The 17,930-nt window shown below is 46.7% G+C and overlaps 1 protein-coding gene across 1 annotated transcript in view; it reads left to right on the top strand.

Annotated features, from left to right (window-relative positions):
* Window positions 1-14,480, top strand: part of Polr3a (RNA polymerase III subunit A) — a 40,874-nt gene extending 26,394 nt beyond the window's left edge. The window contains exons 22-31 of the mRNA XM_027931227.3: window positions 2,554-2,640; window positions 2,719-2,801; window positions 3,822-3,992; window positions 4,901-4,994; window positions 5,155-5,247; window positions 7,080-7,244; window positions 7,640-7,804; window positions 8,060-8,191; window positions 9,559-9,691; window positions 12,495-14,480. Of these exons, the coding sequence (XP_027787028.1) occupies window positions 2,554-2,640; window positions 2,719-2,801; window positions 3,822-3,992; window positions 4,901-4,994; window positions 5,155-5,247; window positions 7,080-7,244; window positions 7,640-7,804; window positions 8,060-8,191; window positions 9,559-9,691; window positions 12,495-12,643 (1,272 nt within the window). The 3' untranslated portion in view covers window positions 12,644-14,480. The remainder of the gene's footprint in view (window positions 1-2,553; window positions 2,641-2,718; window positions 2,802-3,821; window positions 3,993-4,900; window positions 4,995-5,154; window positions 5,248-7,079; window positions 7,245-7,639; window positions 7,805-8,059; window positions 8,192-9,558; window positions 9,692-12,494) is intronic.
* The last annotated feature ends 3,450 nt before the right edge of the window (window positions 14,481-17,930 follow it).

The raw sequence follows: 17,930 nt of genomic DNA on the forward strand, positions 1-17,930 counted from the left end.
AGTAGGGCTCAGTAACTGCCAGGAAAGTGGCAGGGGTGAAGATTACTAATATAAAGGAGGCTCTGTCCACTGAATTGTATCAAGGGAAAATTCAGTTTAGCCGTAAAATATCTTGAATATTCCCATGGTCGGCAGTGCCCCACCAGGAAAAGCTGTTCTGCCCCCCTCCTCCCAGATAGTAACTGAAACTATCTGACCGTGTGGTCTCAGGCTCCTGATTAATGAGTGAGTCTAAAGAGTTTCACTTTAAAAACAGCCTCTTGAGGATTTCCAAACTCTTGCTAGTTAGTAAGAGTCCTTTCTTCAGTAACGGTTTTGTCTGCATAGAAGGATGGCAGAGCTGCCAGGTCACCCTCCACATGTCTCCTCACATTCCCAATGGGAAGAACGGGAGTTGGTCAGTACAGGCAGTCACAAAAAAGCTGTGACCATAGGAAAGGGGCAGCCCTGGTGCACTCCCTTGGCCACCTGGATTTCCAGAAGACAGACTGATTTTCTTACAGTGAGCAAAAGCAACATCACAGAAACCTTCACCCAGATAGCAGACCTTGGAGAAAGCATCTCACCTCATTCTGCCCCGAGTGCCCCCTGCTCTGGGGGATGAGCTAAGGCCATGCTGCCTCACAGGTAGGTCTTGCAGGCCTGGCAGCAGCTGGTTAGCTGGTTAGGAAAGGCATGTAAACCATGGACCAATGGACACAGATGCTAATTTGTTTAAATGTAAGAACACAGTCAGGCACAATGGAGTGTGCCTGTAATCCTAGCTTCTAGGAGACTGAGGCAGGAGGATCACTTGAGGAGCTCAGATGATCCAAACTGGGTTAGGCAATATAGAAAGACCCTGTCTCAAAAGGAAAAAGAACATAAAGTAGATTCTAGTGTTCTACTTTCAGAAAAGTACCTACAGATTAGTAGGTAGTCCATGGAAAGCTAAAGAAGTTTATCATTATAGTGTTAAGATAGAGTGGGGCTAAGAAATAGAAAATTCTCTATAGGTGCTTTATAAGATTTTATTTTTGCAAAAGCAGGCTTCTGATTCAGTGTGCTCGAAAACATTTGTTTCAGGGCTGGGGATGTGGCTCAAGCGGTAGCGCGCTCGCCTGGCATGAGTGCGGCCCGGGTTCGATCCTCAGCACCACATACAAACAAAGATGTTGTGTCCGCCGAAAACTAAAAAATAAATATTAAAAAAAAAAGAAAACATTTGTTTCAGTCTTAACATATCAGGTAGACTGAATAGACTTTGGGCAGGGAGGGCTGGCCTTCTCCCCAAGGTCAAGAAATAAGACCTCATGAAGCTTTTTTCTACTCTTTTTTTTTTTTTTTTTTTTTTTTTGTAGTTATGGATGAACATCCCTCAATCAAAACAGGATGGCCATTGCCAGCTGTCAGGGCTGAGACTTAATGACCTAAAGGATTATTGCTAATGCATGATTTGTGCCTTCTGCTCAGCCTAGAAATGCTCTAAGAGCTGGTCCCCTAAATTTGGTGGCCCACAGTGAACAGGATGCTAACTGCTCCTCTGGTGATCCAAGACAAATGCTGGCCACCTTGATTTTTAGGAGAAATAATGGACTGGGAATCAGTAAACAGATAGGTGAGCTGGAGATATTGCTCAGTGCTACAGGGATTGCCTCGCATACATGAGGCCCTGGGTTCCATCCCCAGTACTGCAAAAATAAATAAATAAATAGATAGATAAACAAATAAACAAACAAACAAAACAGATAGGTTTTCCCCTTTGAGTAATTGCTAAAAAACAGAGAGTGAGGTCTGTGGTCTCCAGGTCTGCTCTGTTAGTCACCCGCCATGAGGAACTCTTCATCTTCCTCCTTGCCCTGTGTTGTCATCCTGAGGCCTTGAGTGCTGGTGCAGAGCAGCGCAGACAGCACTTGGGTGTCATATCTGGCCGAGAGCTGCTCCCAGGGGTTCTTGTGAAGTTCTGATTGTGAGTGGGAAAGGAGCATGGGACTGGGGGCAGGCAGCATGGTTGTGATGCAGAAGTGAGGGTCAGAGGGAGAGAGAAGTGGGGATTGGCAACAGTTTTGTGTGAAATGAAGGTGAGCCTATTGTGTGTGTTTGAAATGCACGTGCTGCCTACAAAACTGTGCTTTAGCTGGTGGTATTTAAATTGATCATCGGAGCTTCAGAAGAAACTCTCAAGAACCAACAGTGTAGAAAAGAAAGCTATAAACAGTACAGTTATGCCTGTTCTGAGGGTGTGGATGTAGACCCTGTGGGGTTCTGGAAGAGTGCAAGTGTGAGCTCCCACATGCCGTGTGAGTGAGCCAAAGGCCACAGATGGCAGTTGAAATAAAGAGACCTAGGAAGCCCCTTAACTGGTGGAGTGTGTCCAGGGTGTTGATGGCATGGGGTGGGGTGATCCTTGGGAAAACACTCTGCAGTAGAACCAACCAGTATCCATACTGTGGCCTTTATACCATATATCTAGCTACTGCTAAAACAGGGTAATTCATATGTGAAGTTTATGAAATGAGTAATCTCCAGATTATTGAGAAACATACAACTGATGTTTGCTGTGTAATTTTTCAGGAAATAAAAAAATTCATTAAAGGGGTTTCTGAGAGGATCAAGAAAACCAGAGATAAATATGGCATTAATGATAACGGCACAACAGAGGTAATGGCCTTCCCTGACAAGTTACGGTACAGGTTTTTGCAGGTGCCCTGACCCTAACTGTGGTTTTTATTCTTCCAGCCCCGTGTACTATACCAGTTGGACCGGATCACCCCCACCCAGATAGAAAAGTTTCTGGAGACCTGTAGGGACAAGTATATGAGGTAGGGAGGCTAATTGTCTTAGGCCGTAGGCATCCACTGACATCTCTTTTGTCCCTTATGTTCCCCATGGGCACAAAATCCTGTACCAACACCACTTCCTTCCTACCAGGGTTACAGCAGATTTGTCACCTATGATCTAGGAATTCCAGTGAGTCACTAGGCTGGAAACTCTCTGACCTGGAAGTAATTACAAAGAAATTTCCCAAGTGTCTTCTCCCCATGGATAAACTCCAAGAGATATGGCATGTGCTAGCTGCTCTGTCCACTGTCAGTGCCCTCAGTTAGCCTTTTTTTTTTTTTGGCTCTGGGGATTGAACTCAGGGGCACTCGACCACTTACTGAGCCACGTCCCTAGCTCCATTTTATATTTTATTTAGAGACAGGGTCTCAGTGAGTTGCTTAGCGCCTCTCTTTTGCTGAAACTGGCTTCAAATGGCTTTGAACTCATGATCCTCCTGTCTCAGCCTCCCAAGCCGCTGGGATTACAGGGGTGTGCCCTCTTTACAGAGGAGACCACTGAGATCTTCTCTAAGCAGTGGATGTTGGACCCGTTCATCCCATGCTGAGCACCAAAAGAATTTCATTGCTGTTTCTGGTCTGTGCTGGGTTTCTCCTCTGTCACAGAGGAGAAACAGCTTGGCCCTTTACCAGTTCCTCTCTCACCTCAGTGGCACCTTTGTTTTCTTGAAAAGCAATAACTATGGGCATGGTGGCTCATGCCTGTAATTCCATCAACTCTGGAGGCTGGGGAAGGAGAATCGTAAGATCAAAGCCAGCCTCAGCATCTTAGCGAGGTCCTAAACAACTCAGCAAGACCTTGTCTCTAAAATATCTTTAAAAAAGGCTGGAGATGTGGTTCAGTGGTTAAGGGGCCTGGGTTCAAACCCCAGTACTCCCCGCCACACACACACACACACACACACACACACACATACAAAGCAATAACTAGAAGCCTTTACCTAGCACTTTTGCTGGACTTCTCTATTACATTATGTTTTCATTCATGCCTTTTCCTTCTAGGGCACAGATGGAGCCAGGCTCTGCAGTGGGTGCACTCTGTGCCCAGAGCATTGGTGAGCCAGGCACCCAGATGACCCTGAAGACTTTCCACTTTGCAGGTGTGGCCTCCATGAACATCACTCTGGGCGTGCCCCGCATCAAAGAGATCATCAACGCTTCTAAGGCCATCAGGTACCCGGCTCCCTGCCCTGTGTCTGGAGGAACAGTGATCCTTGTGTCCCACGCATACCTATGATGCTCTAATGAGACAGTGTCTCACACTCTGTAGCATGCTTACTGTGTTGATCGTATTTTGGTGTGATTTTTGTGTGTGTGTGGTGGTGGGGATTGAACCTAGGACCTTGTGCATGCAAGGCAAGCATGCCGCCAACATAGCTATGTCCCCAGCCCCCTATTCTGGTGTTTTAAAAAGTCACTCCAGATGCAGTGGCACACAACTGTATTCCCAGCTGCTTGGGGGGCTGAGCAGCAGGTGGATTGCTAATTCAAGACCTGCCTGGGCAACGTTAGCAAAGCTATCAAAAAATAAAAAAGGGCTGGGAATTTAGTTCAGTGCTAGAATGCCCCTGGTTTCAATCCCCAGTAATTAAAAAAAAAAAAATCCTGGATGCAGTCAAGTGGAAGCAGTTTTGTATTTTTTTTAGATAGCCATAAGTCACAAGAAAGAGAAAATGAGAAAAATGACCAAATTGGATATTTCATCCCTTTGATGCCATTCACTGCCTAAATAAAGCTGATGCCATATTCTGAGGTGCCCCTCATGATTTTACGATGGAATCATAGGTAGTCTGAAACTAGAAGAAATTGAAATACATTACATTGCATTCGATGACCAAAATCACAATTTCATCTATAAAGTGTTGTCATTCACTGATGGAGTGGGTTGCCTGAGGCACTCCAAAAATAGTAAACCCAAATGAGAGTTCATTCGGCTTTTGTAGCATGTCTGACACCCAGAAAATGCTCAATAAATGGCAAGTACAGTCACAGGAGACTGTGAATAGCACTCAGATAGAGCAGAGCAGTGCTCCTCAGGTGAGCCCAGTCCTCATGCAGTGATCGTTTTTTCCTTCTCACAGCACTCCCATCATCACAGCACAGCTGGACCAGGATGATGACGCGGATTACGCCCGCCTAGTGAAGGGCAGGATTGAGAAAACCCTCTTGGGGGAGGTAAGAGATGCCTCTGGATAACAAGAAAAGGAGCCAGGCAGCACTGAGAGGGAACGCCAGCTGCAGGCCATGCTGTTCTAGCTCTACCTAAAGAGCTGGGCGTGTGTGCTCTGGGAGGAGGGGAGTGATTGATGAAAGTTCTGCTGTCTCAACACCACAGATTTCCGAGTATATCGAAGAAGTGTTTCTTCCTGATGACTGCTTTATCCTTGTCAAGCTCTCCCTGGAACGGATTAGACTTCTGAGACTGGAAGTGAGTCACCTAATTAAATGCGTGGAGGAAGTCATGCTGTCAGCCCCAACACAGGTGCTGACAAACTAGGGCAAGGGCCACGCAAGACAGGAGGCAGTGCAGGGGCTTCAGTTTGGCTTCTATTGTTGGAGACCCCGTTGTACCATCCCATTTTCAGTCTTTCTAAGCTGACCCTGACACAGACGTGGCCATCTAAAGATGCAAGAAAACTAGTTGAGGCTTTGTGTAGGCCCCAGTGCCAGTTCACCATGACATACTGTGTTAGTCAACCTTCTGTTACTGTAACAAATACTTGAGCTAATCAACTCATAAGGAGAAAAGGTGTATTTTGGCTCCTGGTTTTGGATAGCACGTGGCATTATGATAACTGGTCTCTGTGTCTTCCCAGTGTCTGGAAGGACTCTTGGGCCGGTGTGCCTTGCTCATCTATTATCTCCATTACCCAGCACAGCACCTGGCTGCTTTGGTAGATGTCTTTAAATGGCTGGTTTAACCTGAGGTCTCATACTGGCATTTGCATGTAAATAATTCAATGATCATCAGCCTTCTTCAGGGATATATGGAGACAGGGTGCATACGGCAAACTTAGTAACTCCCTGGCACCTTCCTCTTTCCCTCAAGTGGTAAAGCATTTAAAACATTCTTTCAGTCCAGTGTCAAGTGTCAGATTCATGTGTTGCCCATATGACAGTTAGGTATGAAATTTAGCACTCAGTCTCCAATTTAGAGACTTCTCTTGCTCATCTGTTGTTGCCTGCCTTGTGTCTCTTGAACCAGAAAAGCCAAGTTACTTCTAGGAGTGTAGCACAGGAACAACTGTGGTGATAGGAGATATAGAGGAGGTTCCGCTGAAGCTTTGAAGTCTCCTGGCCTCTGCTGACCTGCAACCTCCCCAGAGCATCCCACAGGGGCTGCGTGTATTGCCATGAACTGAACCAATATTGGTTCTTTTTTTTTTCTTTCTTTCTTTTTAATATTTATTTATTTATTTTTAGTTTTTCAGCGGACACAACATCTTTATATGTGGTGCTGAGGATCAAAACCGGGCCGAACGCATGGCAGGCGAGCGCGCTACCACTTGAGCCACATCCCCAGCCCCAAATATTGGTTCTTTTTTTTTTTTTTTTTTTAAGAGAGAGTGAGGGAGGGAAAGAGAAAGAGAGAGAATTTTAATATTTATTTTTGGTTTTCGGCAGACACAACATCTTTGTTTGTATGTGGTGCTGAGGATCGAACCCAGGGTGCACGCATGCCAGGCGAGCGCGCTACCGCTTGAGCCACATCCCCAGCCCCAAATATTGGTTCTTGAAGTGAAAAAGATTTCTTTTTTATGAGTAAAGCGGGGCTAGGGATATAGCTCAGTTGGTAGACTGCTTGCCTTGCATGCACAGGGCCCTGGGTTCAATCCCTAGCACTGCAAAAGAAAAAAGAAAAACTGAGTAGAGCAGATAGACACATGTACATATCAGATATGCAGTATATCTGTGGTATTAAAAAGTAATAAGGGGGCCACACACGGTGGTGCAGGCTTGTAATCTCAGTGGCCCAGGAGGCTGAGGCAGGAGGATCATGAGTTCAGTTCCAGCCTCAGCAAAAGCAAGGCACTAAGCAACTCAGTGAGACCCTGTCTCTAAATAAAACAAAATAGGACTGGGGATGTGGCTCAGTGGTAGAGTGCCCCCAAGTTCAATCCCTGGTACCAAAAAAAAAAAAATGTTAAGGGGGGAAAATGACTAAAAGCTTCTTGAGAGGCAGTAGTGAACTAGGGGTGGAATTACCCAGAACGGAAGGTCTTAAGTTCCATTAGTAATGCCCACACCTGGGCCTTGCAGGTGAACGCTGAGACGGTGCGGTATTCCATTTGCACTTCCAAGCTCCGTGTGAAGCCTGGCGACGTGGCTGTTCATGGTGAGGCTGTGGTGTGTGTCACCCCTAGAGAGAACAGCAAGAGCTCCATGTACTATGTGCTGCAGTTCCTTAAGGAGGACCTCCCCAAGGTGAGGCCAGGTCGCTGTATATTTTTTATATTCTTATATATATTATATATGTGTGTATATATATATATATATTATTAGTTGTTGATGTACCTTTATTTATTTATTCACATGCAGTGTTGAGGATTGAACCTAGTGCCTCACATACGCTAGGCAAATGCTTTACCACTGAGCCACAACCCCAGTCCACCTGAATTTGTGTTTTTCTACCTGACCCCAGACAGCCCACAGACACTCTTGGGTTTAGAGTTACTAATGATAGCTGCTGGGAACTGGGGACAATCTAGGAAACCAGGGCATGACGAGCTTACCCTTACAGCCTCCTGGATTCTGAGGCTCTCAGGTTGGCCAGACCATGGGAGCTGTGGGATCTAGAGCCTCTGTGTCTCTGAATCCAGGTGGTAGTTCAGGGCATCCCAGAGGTATCCAGAGCTGTCATCCATATTGACGAGCAGAGCGGAAAGGAGAAGTACAAGCTTCTGGTGGAAGGTGACAACCTGCGGGCAGTCATGGCCACCCATGGTGTGAAAGGCACCCGGACCACCTCCAATAACACCTATGAGGTACCACTCAGCCCACCCCCATCTCCTCAGGGTCAAGCTATCTCCCTGTGCTTCCTATAGGCCCTCAGCCAATTCCCAGCACACTTCCCCAGGCCCTCGAAATTTACTCTGGGCCTACCACTAAGAATTACCCAGCAATCCTTTTTTGGGAAACAGCAAGGTTTGCTTTGAATTTTCTGGGCAGAGGAGGAAGTAGACAGAAGATTCAGTAGCGTCCAGAAGGGGCCTTCTCCACTCACCCCTTGCCATCCCTAGGTGGAGAAAACTCTAGGCATTGAGGCTGCCCGCACAACCATCATCAACGAAATCCAGTACACGATGGTCAACCATGGCATGAGCATCGACAGGAGGCATGTGATGCTGCTCAGCGACCTTATGACCTACAAGGTTTGTGGGAGGGGAAGCTGCAGGGCTACCAGGGCATCTGGAAACCCACTCATAGGAGAACAGAGCTTCGGTGCTTCCAAGGCATGTAGATATACTACTATGAGGACCATGCTAGAAAGAAAGTAAGATGCAGCTGTCACTCAAAAACCAAGGCTTGGTGATGGGGCCAGGTGTTCTGGTAAAGTCCCAACATGAGAATTGCAGTCTCATGGCAAACACTCCCAGTTAGTAGAACAAGAGCCAGAGCATAGTTTTTGTCTTGAGTTTTATCTTAAAGCAAAACTATCCATTGCCCAAAGCCCTGAGATTCCCATGCAAGCTGGGGTATTTGCACTCTATTATGCTTGTTCACTACACTTCTACAGCCACTTCCAGGCAGAGGATAAGTGTAGGTGATCTGAAGCGGAACACTGGGAGTGGCATGCTAAGGTTGGTTGGTTGGTTTTTTTGTTGTTGTTGTTTTTTCTTTTCCCCCTCAAAATGTATTCCACTAGCAATGCTATAGGGCAGCAGTAAATGGAATTAAGTTTGTGACCTCCCCAAACACTCCTGTCTGTATTGGAGGCCCTCTGAAACCCAGTGAGAAACAGGGCCACCACGAAGGAAAGATCATCAGTTTTGTTTTGTTCTTGGGGGGCGGGCGGGGTACCAGGGATTGAACTCAAGAGCACTTGACCACTAAGCCACATCCCCAGCCCTATTTTGTTTTTTTGTTTTTTTTTTTAGAGACGGGGTCTCACTGAGTTTCTAACTGCCTCACTATTGCTGAGGCTGGCTTTGAACTTGTGGTGCTCCTGCCTCAGTCTCCCTAGCCGCTGGGATTATAGGCGTGTGCCACCAGGCCCAGCAACCATCAGTTTTAAGTCTTCTTTTCCAGTCTTACTTTGTTCGATTTTACTGTATAAGTTGAAGTAGACAATGTGCACCGCTTTTATTCTGACTTTTAACTGAAACGTTTTCTGTATTGTTAAATAATATTTCTAAATATTCTTTTTTAATGATGGCACACCATTTCTTTGATGGAAGTAACTAAATGGAATTAACATTTTTCCTACTTAAAGCTTTTAAATTCATTCTGGTTTTAGTTCTTTGGGCCATAATAAAGAAGCAAGACTCCCCGCCCCCCCTTTTTTTTTTAAGTTAGAGTCTCAATTCTTCATTATCTAGGTGGAGTGTAAGGCTCCATGTCACCAGTGACCAGTTGCCTCCTGTGATAGTAAGGCTAGACTGACAACCTCAGGCCTGCAGTTATGACATGAACAGCTGTTGGGCTGATTTTTGTCAAAACTATTGAGGGGATGCACAGTGCTTTGGTTTGGTGCTTTTGTGAGTAGCTTGAGAGCCCTCTGAATGTATCCACAATACAGGGTGAAGTTCTGGGTATCACCAGGTTTGGCCTGGCCAAGATGAAGGAGAGTGTGCTGATGCTGGCCTCTTTTGAGAAGACAGCTGACCATCTCTTTGATGCTGCCTACTTTGGACAGAAGGATTCTGTGTGCGGTAGGTTTGGTGTTTCTAGAAGCAGAATCAAAGGGTTTTATTGAGGCAGGCTCAGGAGCTCAAGCCTGTGATCCCAGCAACTCAAGAGGCCAAGGGAGGTTGAGGCTAAAGAACCCTATTTTTGGAGGTAGGGGGAGCTGGAGATTTAACTCTGGGACACTTTACCACTGAGCTGCATCCCCAGTCCTTTTTGCTTTTTTATTTTGAGACAGGTTCTCATTAAGTTGCTTGGGGTCTCACTAAGTTTCTGAGGCTGGCCTCAAACTTGCAATTTTCCTGCTTTAGTCTCCTGAGTCACTGAGATTATAGGTATACACCACTATGCCCAGTGAGGATCACATCTTTGACACTAGCTTGAGCAACTTAGCAAGACCTTGTCCCAAAGTAAAATTAAAAGGGCAGGGGATGTAAGTCAAAGATAAAGCGTGCTTGCCTAGCATGCATAAGACCCTGGGTTCCAACCCCAGTACTATCAAAACAAAAAGAAGGTGGCGACATTTATTATTTACAGGTTAGCCCATGGTTAGGGCTTCTTAATTGAATTGAATTGTTAGGGTTGAATTGAACACACTGAGCAGGCAGTGCCTTTATTTTTTATGTTTTTTTTTTTTAGTTGTCGATGGACCTTTATTTTTTTTTTATTTATATACAGTTCTGAGAATTAAACCCGGCTCCTTATACATGCTAGACAAGTGCTCTACCACTGAGCTACAATTCTATCCCTAGAGCCTTTTATTATCAAGAATAAAGGCAGAGATTACAGAATTAGAACTGGTCAATCTCTTGTCTCCAAAGCCTGACTATATCACCCTGTTCTCTCCCACGCCCTCTCTAAGAAGGCTATCCTCTATAGATACAGGTAGTTTTATGACCAGGAAGAAAAGATCAACTCTAAGTGTTTTGGAATTTTTTTAGCTATTGAAGTAGTCTGCTGTGTTGATCCTGCACCCAGTGTGTCAACAAGGCAATAGCATGGCCCCCTCAGCGCCAGCAGGGTGGTCCCACTGTCCTGTCTCCTTGGGAAGCAGCTGTTGTGCCATTTCCATTGTGAAGCCCTTGTACCAGGCACCAAGTGTGCTGAGCCTCTCAGCCCACCTGGGAGGTCACCTTTAACAATGAGACCGAGAGCAACCAAACTTGCTTGCCAGCTCGCCCTGCACTGCACTAAGCTTTGTCCTCCCCACACCACAAAGTATCCCTGCAGGTGTCCTGGCCTAGGAACAAGGGAGTGCTCAACAGTGTTTTTAAGACCATCTCTGTCCCTGAATCAGCACTGAGTCCTGGGCCTTTCTGTAGCCTTCCTTAGTCCACAGGAAGACTCTGTGGGCCCAAGGGAGGCATTGGTGCAGGGCTGGGCTTGGAATGTTCAGCAACCTGCCCCAAGTTCCCCCCCAGTTAGATCCAATCAGGTTGCAAGCCTGATTGCCATGCCCAAGCCAGAGCTCTGCTTCCTGGTAGCCATTTCCTGTCACAATTCCTACTCTTGAGTGGATTTGTTAAATACAGAATGGCTAGGTGGGGCTTCATTCAGAACATTCACTTATTTTTTACCCTTTTCTCCTTTTAAAAGCTACATGGGGTCTGGGGTATATCTCAGAGGTAAAGCATTTGCCTAATGTTCAAGAAGCCCTGGGTTTGATCCCCATCACAAATAAAGATGGGGGGAGACACAAATTGGAGAGGAAGAGGAAAAGAAATTACACAGTTCTTCAAGTTAAAGAAGGGTGAGAGGAAAGAAAAAGAAGCACTGATTGATGTGGGGTGAGAGGAAGGCAGAGGAGAACAGGAGGCCAAGGCTGTAAGCAAAAGGAGAGCAAGTCTGCTGACATGGACTGCAACCCAGCAACCCAGCAACCCACCCCTGACCCCAGGAAGCTGGGCTTGACTGCCCACCTACTCCTGCTGCCTCTCCACCACCGCCCAACCCTTTGTAATCCAGCACAGCCACCCCACCCCACTTTGAAAAATTTCCTCTCCTCCTGGTCCTTTAGCACACTGAAAGCCAGGTTAGCCCTCAGTACGTGTTTTTGTTTGGTTATTTGCTTGTCTGGTTCCTTGTTGTCATGAAGCATGGAGCAAAGTAGCCACTTACATGCTTTAGAAGCCTGATGCAAAGCCAGAATTTGCTTTCTAAAAAGCCAAACTAGAGCTTATACAGAGACTTCTAAAAGCCAAACTAGAGCTTATACAGAGACTCTGCACCGCCCCTCACTCGTGGAACTCTGCAGGAGCCTTCCTTCTGAGGGTCTCTATTCCAGGCTTGGGCGGCTGGTAAGCTTCGCCCAGCCCCTTCCTCTGAGCATAACTGACAGCTGCCTGCTACAGTTTCCAAGGGCATTGACATCTGCTCACTGCCATCCCAGTTGTTTGCTTCTTTCCAGGACCTAAGCTACAGATGCTGTGGGTGGCAAACTCAGTTTCCCAAGCATTATTCAGTACCCTAGCTGTCTAGGTTATGTTCTCAATGGCAGAGGCTACAGGATGCCTTGGCTCATCTGGAAGAGAACTAGCTGAATATATTTTAGTTTCCAAACAGTCTGCTGGGCCCTGAGCAGACAGTGTCCCTCCCTGAGGGTACAAAAGTCCCTCCACCTTCCCAGGCGCACAGTACCAGGCCACTGCTTCAGAGCCATCCCTCTTTTATAGATGAGAAGGAAAGTGATTTTCCAAGTTCAACCAATTGATGTGCTATGGAGCTAGAACTCAGATTCTAGTTTTCTAGTGCCCAATTCAATAGACTGTTCCTCCTGAAAACCCACCTATGTGTTGAGAGTTTTCTGATCTAAATTCTGCTTGGTTCCAGGGGTGTCCGAGTGCATCATCATGGGAATCCCAATGAACATTGGAACTGGGCTCTTCAAGCTGCTCCACAAAGCCGACAGGGACCCAAACCCTCCTAGGAGGCCTCTGATCTTCGACACAAATGAATTCCATATCCCTCTTGTCACATAGTCTGGGAAAGAGGGGAGCTTCTCACATCTCAGCTCCTTGTGCGTCTGCAGGTGGCTTAAAGAGACCTGTGCCAGTGGTCAGAGGGGGCCCTGACATCTCCAGGAGCAGCTCACCCTCTAATACAGGAAAGCCCATACCTGACTGCTCTGGGGCACTGAGGGCTGGATTGTTGGTTATCTAACCTGTGAGCATCTCAGCATCTCCTACCACCCTCCCTCCCTGGACTTAAGAAGAGGCAAAGCCAGGAGTCACTGCCCATCCTCCTTACTGCATAGCCTTCACCAGCTCCCAGGTGTCTTCACGCCTGACTGTGAGCCAGGTCTGAGGCCCCACGCAGGCCAGGGCACGTTCCTGTTTCTTCTACTTGGTCATTCTGGAACCTCTCAATGTGGCATACACGTGTAAATATTATTGCTATTATTTATTTGCTCCATTTGAGGGATTTGGAATTTTTGTTTTTGTTTTATTTTCTTTTTGAAACCAAGAAGCTATAGAAACCAAGGAAGCATTAAAGTGACACTGGAAAAGCTGGTTAAGCAAATAGGACCATCTAGAATTGGTAACTGAGCGGAGACTGTTGAGAGGCCCAAGCTCCTCTGAATTGTTGTCTTTAAGATGCTGTGTCTGTCCTGTTGTTTTCCTCTACCTCTGACCCATAGTGGGGCCCTACCTTGTTTCAAAAGCCAAAGCTATTCTCCATGTCCTATAGAAGCCTCCATAAAGCTAAGAGCCTCTTAAGGTGGGGACAAGGTATCTTAGAACCTGGCAGTATCCACAGAGATGATACACAGCTGTCTAGGCTGCCAGCGCTGCCTTCTGCTGACATACACACCCCTCCTGAGGTGTCTCCCTGTCTGTCCTACTTCCCAGAACTGAAGGGTGCAGGGCTGGTGCAGAACTGATGGCCTATAAAGTACTCCAGGGGCAGTGGTGGGAGAGGAGTGCTCCTGGTCACAGGCAGGCACCAGCCAAGACAAGAGAGGAGGCGGCCCTCGTAGGGGGTGAGCATCAGCTGGAGCTGGGGATGTGCCCCAGCTGGCAACACAGTTCCCTTGAAGAGTATAAATCTCCTGGGACAATAGAAAGCAGACACTGAGGCTGTCAGAAGAAAACCAGCCTGGTGTCCTGGGTTTACTCAGGCTGCTGCCTGGTGCCAGCACCATTGCTGGAGGTCTGTCAGGGATTTGGAAGAGGTTTCACACAACATAGGAAAGAAATGCAAGTAGCTCATCTTCTAAGAGGGGGTTTGCTCCTGGGGACAATGTGTTCTTTGTGCTGAATTTGCTCAGTCGGACTGGCTCAGAGCCAGGGATAAGTGGCAATGGCTGCAGTTCCCCTACTCCTGAAGAGCATTCTGTGGGGCTTGTCCCCCCACTTCCCTGCCCAGATGAGTCACATTGTTCTGGCTCTTCTCTGCCCAGGGAGTGAGATGACCAGAAAGCAGGGATTTGACACTATTTTCTTGCTCCAGTCACTCCTAAAGGTCTGCTGCTGCAGTGACAGCAGGTTCAACTGTCTCCGCTCTCCAATAGACAACAGCCCAAACTGAAGGGACAGGAGGTTATTGTTTGAGTGATTAAAGAGATGGATGTGGTAAAAGAGGACACCAAAAGAATTGAAGCAGTATTTTCTAGAACTGTGCTTAAGTGCTTTGGATGTCCCTTTGTTGATTTCCCAAGTTCTGAGTTAATGCTGCTAAGGGATTCAGTGTTGCTGTTAGTTTTTGGATCGAAAGTAGAATCCGTGATTTCTCTCCCATACTGATGAGGTTCCTAAGTTAGCAATTCTTGACCCGAGTTGTTTTTAGAATTCCATTAAAATTTGTAGCTTGGCCTTATGTTTTGTCTGCATCCATTAGGCTGACCTGTGACCTTCTCTCAAGGTATCAAATGATGGGGAAAATGCCTTTTTTCTTAATATTCGCCCCCATCCCTCCCTTTACAACAATTAAGGCTGTGAACAGTTGCTGACTCAGGGTTTCCACTCAGCACCTCACTGAGGCACTGCTCCTCACGTAACCCAGGGAGGGCCACAGGGACCCCACGTGTACATGCAACTGCCTTCTTGAAAACTTGCCTGGGAAGTAAGCCACAGGCCTGATCCATCCAAGAGCCCTGGAGAACACAGCGTGGCCAGGGAGGGAACGCCAGTCCTGCTGTCCTGCAGCGTAACGTATTACTGCAGGGCCTGACTGGGGGAGCACTCCAGTGTACGTTGTGGGAGACATAAGTGACCTATGGGTGCAGATCGACCCACATCACCCTGGGATCCAGCCAGGTGTGGGGCAGTCACCCAGTGAGAAGCCACATGCCCAGAGGACACTGCCCCCTCCTGGTACCACCACAGCATCAACACGGGCAGCATTCTCTGCTCCCCACTGTTCTGTGACAGTGTTAAAATTTGCCCTTGTGATCATCCTTCTGCCCTGGCATTGGCTTTCTGCCAGCAGACTGGAGACATGGCAGCAGGATTCTCAATAGTGATCTCAGGAAAGGGTTTGGATGTTACTCTCTGGACCTCTTTGGAAGAAATAAGAAAACATTTTATGTTTCAACTCATCCATGAGCAGTTCTCTTTCTGACTATAGAGGTCTGCCCGGCCCTTTCCGTTTACATCTTGTGGACCAGGGGGATTAAGATAGCTCTTGACTTGATTATAGCCCCCTGCTTTGTCAGCACTTCGTGGGTAGGAGAGACATTCTGGAGTCTTTCCGTGTCTGTCAGTTAAATTATGGTGCCGTGTTTCTATTTAAGGATTTATCCATGTGTATTCACATTGATTCATGTCTGATTGAACCTGACACTGTATAATGATTATTTTTCTTGAATTTTTGCTGTCTCTTGGCAGACCTCTTTATTTTTATACCAAAATGCAAGAGGAGAACCTTGCTGTAAAACTATAGCAGCATCATCCTTGTGGGTTATGAAACAAGGCAATTAAGACTTGAATGAGCTTGGGCTCCTGAAATAGGAAATATCCCCTGCCACAAGCGCACCTCTCTGGGTGCTTGAACACCACCATGAGTGCCCCACCCTCCCCGCCTCTGAGATTTAGGAAGGTGAGGGATGAAGTCAGCCCTGTGTTGGAGCTAATGCAGCAGGAGACAGTGGAAGAAGGTCTCCAAAGCTGGCACACTGGAAGTGCCCCCTGGCCAGGACCAGGTTCCTGACTTATGTTCTTTCATTCATTCAATGAAGATTTAGGGCCTGAAATACCTAAGGCACCCATCTAGGAATTAGGGTTGCAGCAGTAAACAGGCCAATTAGATTTTTCTTTTTTTGAGACAGGGTCTCTAGGTTTCCCAAACTGGCGTTGAACTGGGGGTACTCCTACCTCAGCCTCCCGAGTCACTGGGCTTGGACTTACCACCCTGCCCAGCTACAGATATTTATGCATCTATAAAGAATCCTTCAACAGAAGGGATGAAGCAAAGAGGGTCAGGACCAAATTTGGCCAGCATGCCCAGCACTCTTGAGGCAAGCAGCATCACCCAGGGCCTGTCACACACAGCACATAAGCAAAGGAAAGCTTGCCGCGACTGGCTGGTCCTCTGGTTCCAACCCCTCCTGACAGGTCCTCTGATGGGCCTCCTTCTGTAGGAGGAATTCTGTGGATTCCAGAAGCTGTGCCCTGAGAAGAGGACACAAGTCTCATAACTGGGAAGGACATTGCCATCCTCCCCAGACCCCCCAGTCTGTTTACAGTATATGAACGTGTAAATGTTTAGGCCCAAGAAAACTTGCTAAGTGTCATCAGAGTGTCAGGATTCAAATCCCCACCCTCATCGCCATTTTCTACCTGGTGACTTTGGACAAATGACTTTGCCTCTTTGCCTCACTTTACTCATTTATCAGACAGGGATGCCATTTAGTGTTGTCCAGCTCTAAGGTCACTGTGAGGGTGGTTTAAAAGTGACTGTACCTAAAGCTCTTAGTACAGTGCCTTGCACATAGTACATAGTAAGTGTTCACAACTGTGGTAACCATTACTATTTTTACTAAAAAAAAAAAAAAAATGAATTTGCAGCTAAATACCAACTCTCTAGCCCTTTCATTTTGGGTATTTTGCAGTGCTGGGGATTGGATCCAGGGCTGCTCTACTGCTGAATTGTTTTTATTTTGAGACAGGAATCTCACTAAGTTGCCATGGCTAGCCTCAAACTTGTGGTCCTCCTGCCTCAGCCCCTTGAGGATTAGCTTGGATTACAGGTGTGTGCCAACAAGCCTGGTTCCTCTGTTCTTAATTTACCCAGATGGGGTTCTTTATAGCCTTGGAAATCTGGCCTCCCTACACATGACATCTGCCCCACTGTTCAGTCAGTAGATCTAGGAAGTGTTGTACTAGTCTCTCATATTGGGCTAGGGAAGGGGACCAACCAGAGTCACATGGCCAAGGGCTTAAACAATTTCATTTGGGCCATAAAAATTGATTGTGCTCTTATGAGGGTAAGAGCAGAATAATCCAGACATTTTTTATAGGGAAATTTGGGTGTGACTGTTAGATTTATGATAAAACACAATGTCCTGTGACCTTTTTTCCATTCAAGAGAGGGTACCATTTTAAAGTCATTAACAGAGAATATAGTAAACTGGGAATGCTGGATGCTTCTGGGGACAAAAACTGGGTAACTGAAGGACAGAGGTAGCAGGTGACGTATTTTTCACTTTGCATTCTCTTGTACCTTTCTGACTTTGTAGCTTCTGAAGGTCTTGTTTTGTTGTTGTTGTTGTTTTGTTTTGTTTACACCAGTACCTAATGGTAAAGAAATTGAGTCATATTGGAGCAGCACTTGTTCTGGAAGTTACTGGAGTGTTCTGCTCTGGGAGTAATTGAGTAGTTCCTTCCAAGGATAACAAGAGAAAGGCGGAGGCACCAGCCAGGCACAGTAGCACATGCCTGCAGTCCCAGTGGCTCAGGAGCTCAAGGCAGGAGGATCATGAGTTCAAAGCCAGCCTCAGCAAAAGCAAGATGCTAAGCAACTCAGCAAGACCCTGTCTCTAAATAAAATACAAAAAAGGGTTGGGGATGTGGCTCAATAGTGGAGTGCCCCTGAGTTCAAAAGCAGGAGGCACCAGCTAATCAGATGGGAGGTTGCTGTCATTGGTTAGGACAGGGTGACCAAAACTGCAGATTGACACAGCCCTGGATGCTAAGATTTTCTTTCCTGACATAAAAATTCCCAAGTGAGCCAAGCATGGTGCCACACACCTAAAATCCTAGCCACTTGGGAGGCTGAGGCAGGAAAATCACAAGTTCAAGACCAGCCTCAGCAACTTGGTGAGGCCCT

Source organism: Marmota flaviventris, chromosome 4, assembly GCF_047511675.1.
Source record: "Marmota flaviventris isolate mMarFla1 chromosome 4, mMarFla1.hap1, whole genome shotgun sequence".
Lineage (NCBI taxonomy): Eukaryota > Metazoa > Chordata > Mammalia > Rodentia > Sciuridae > Marmota > Marmota flaviventris.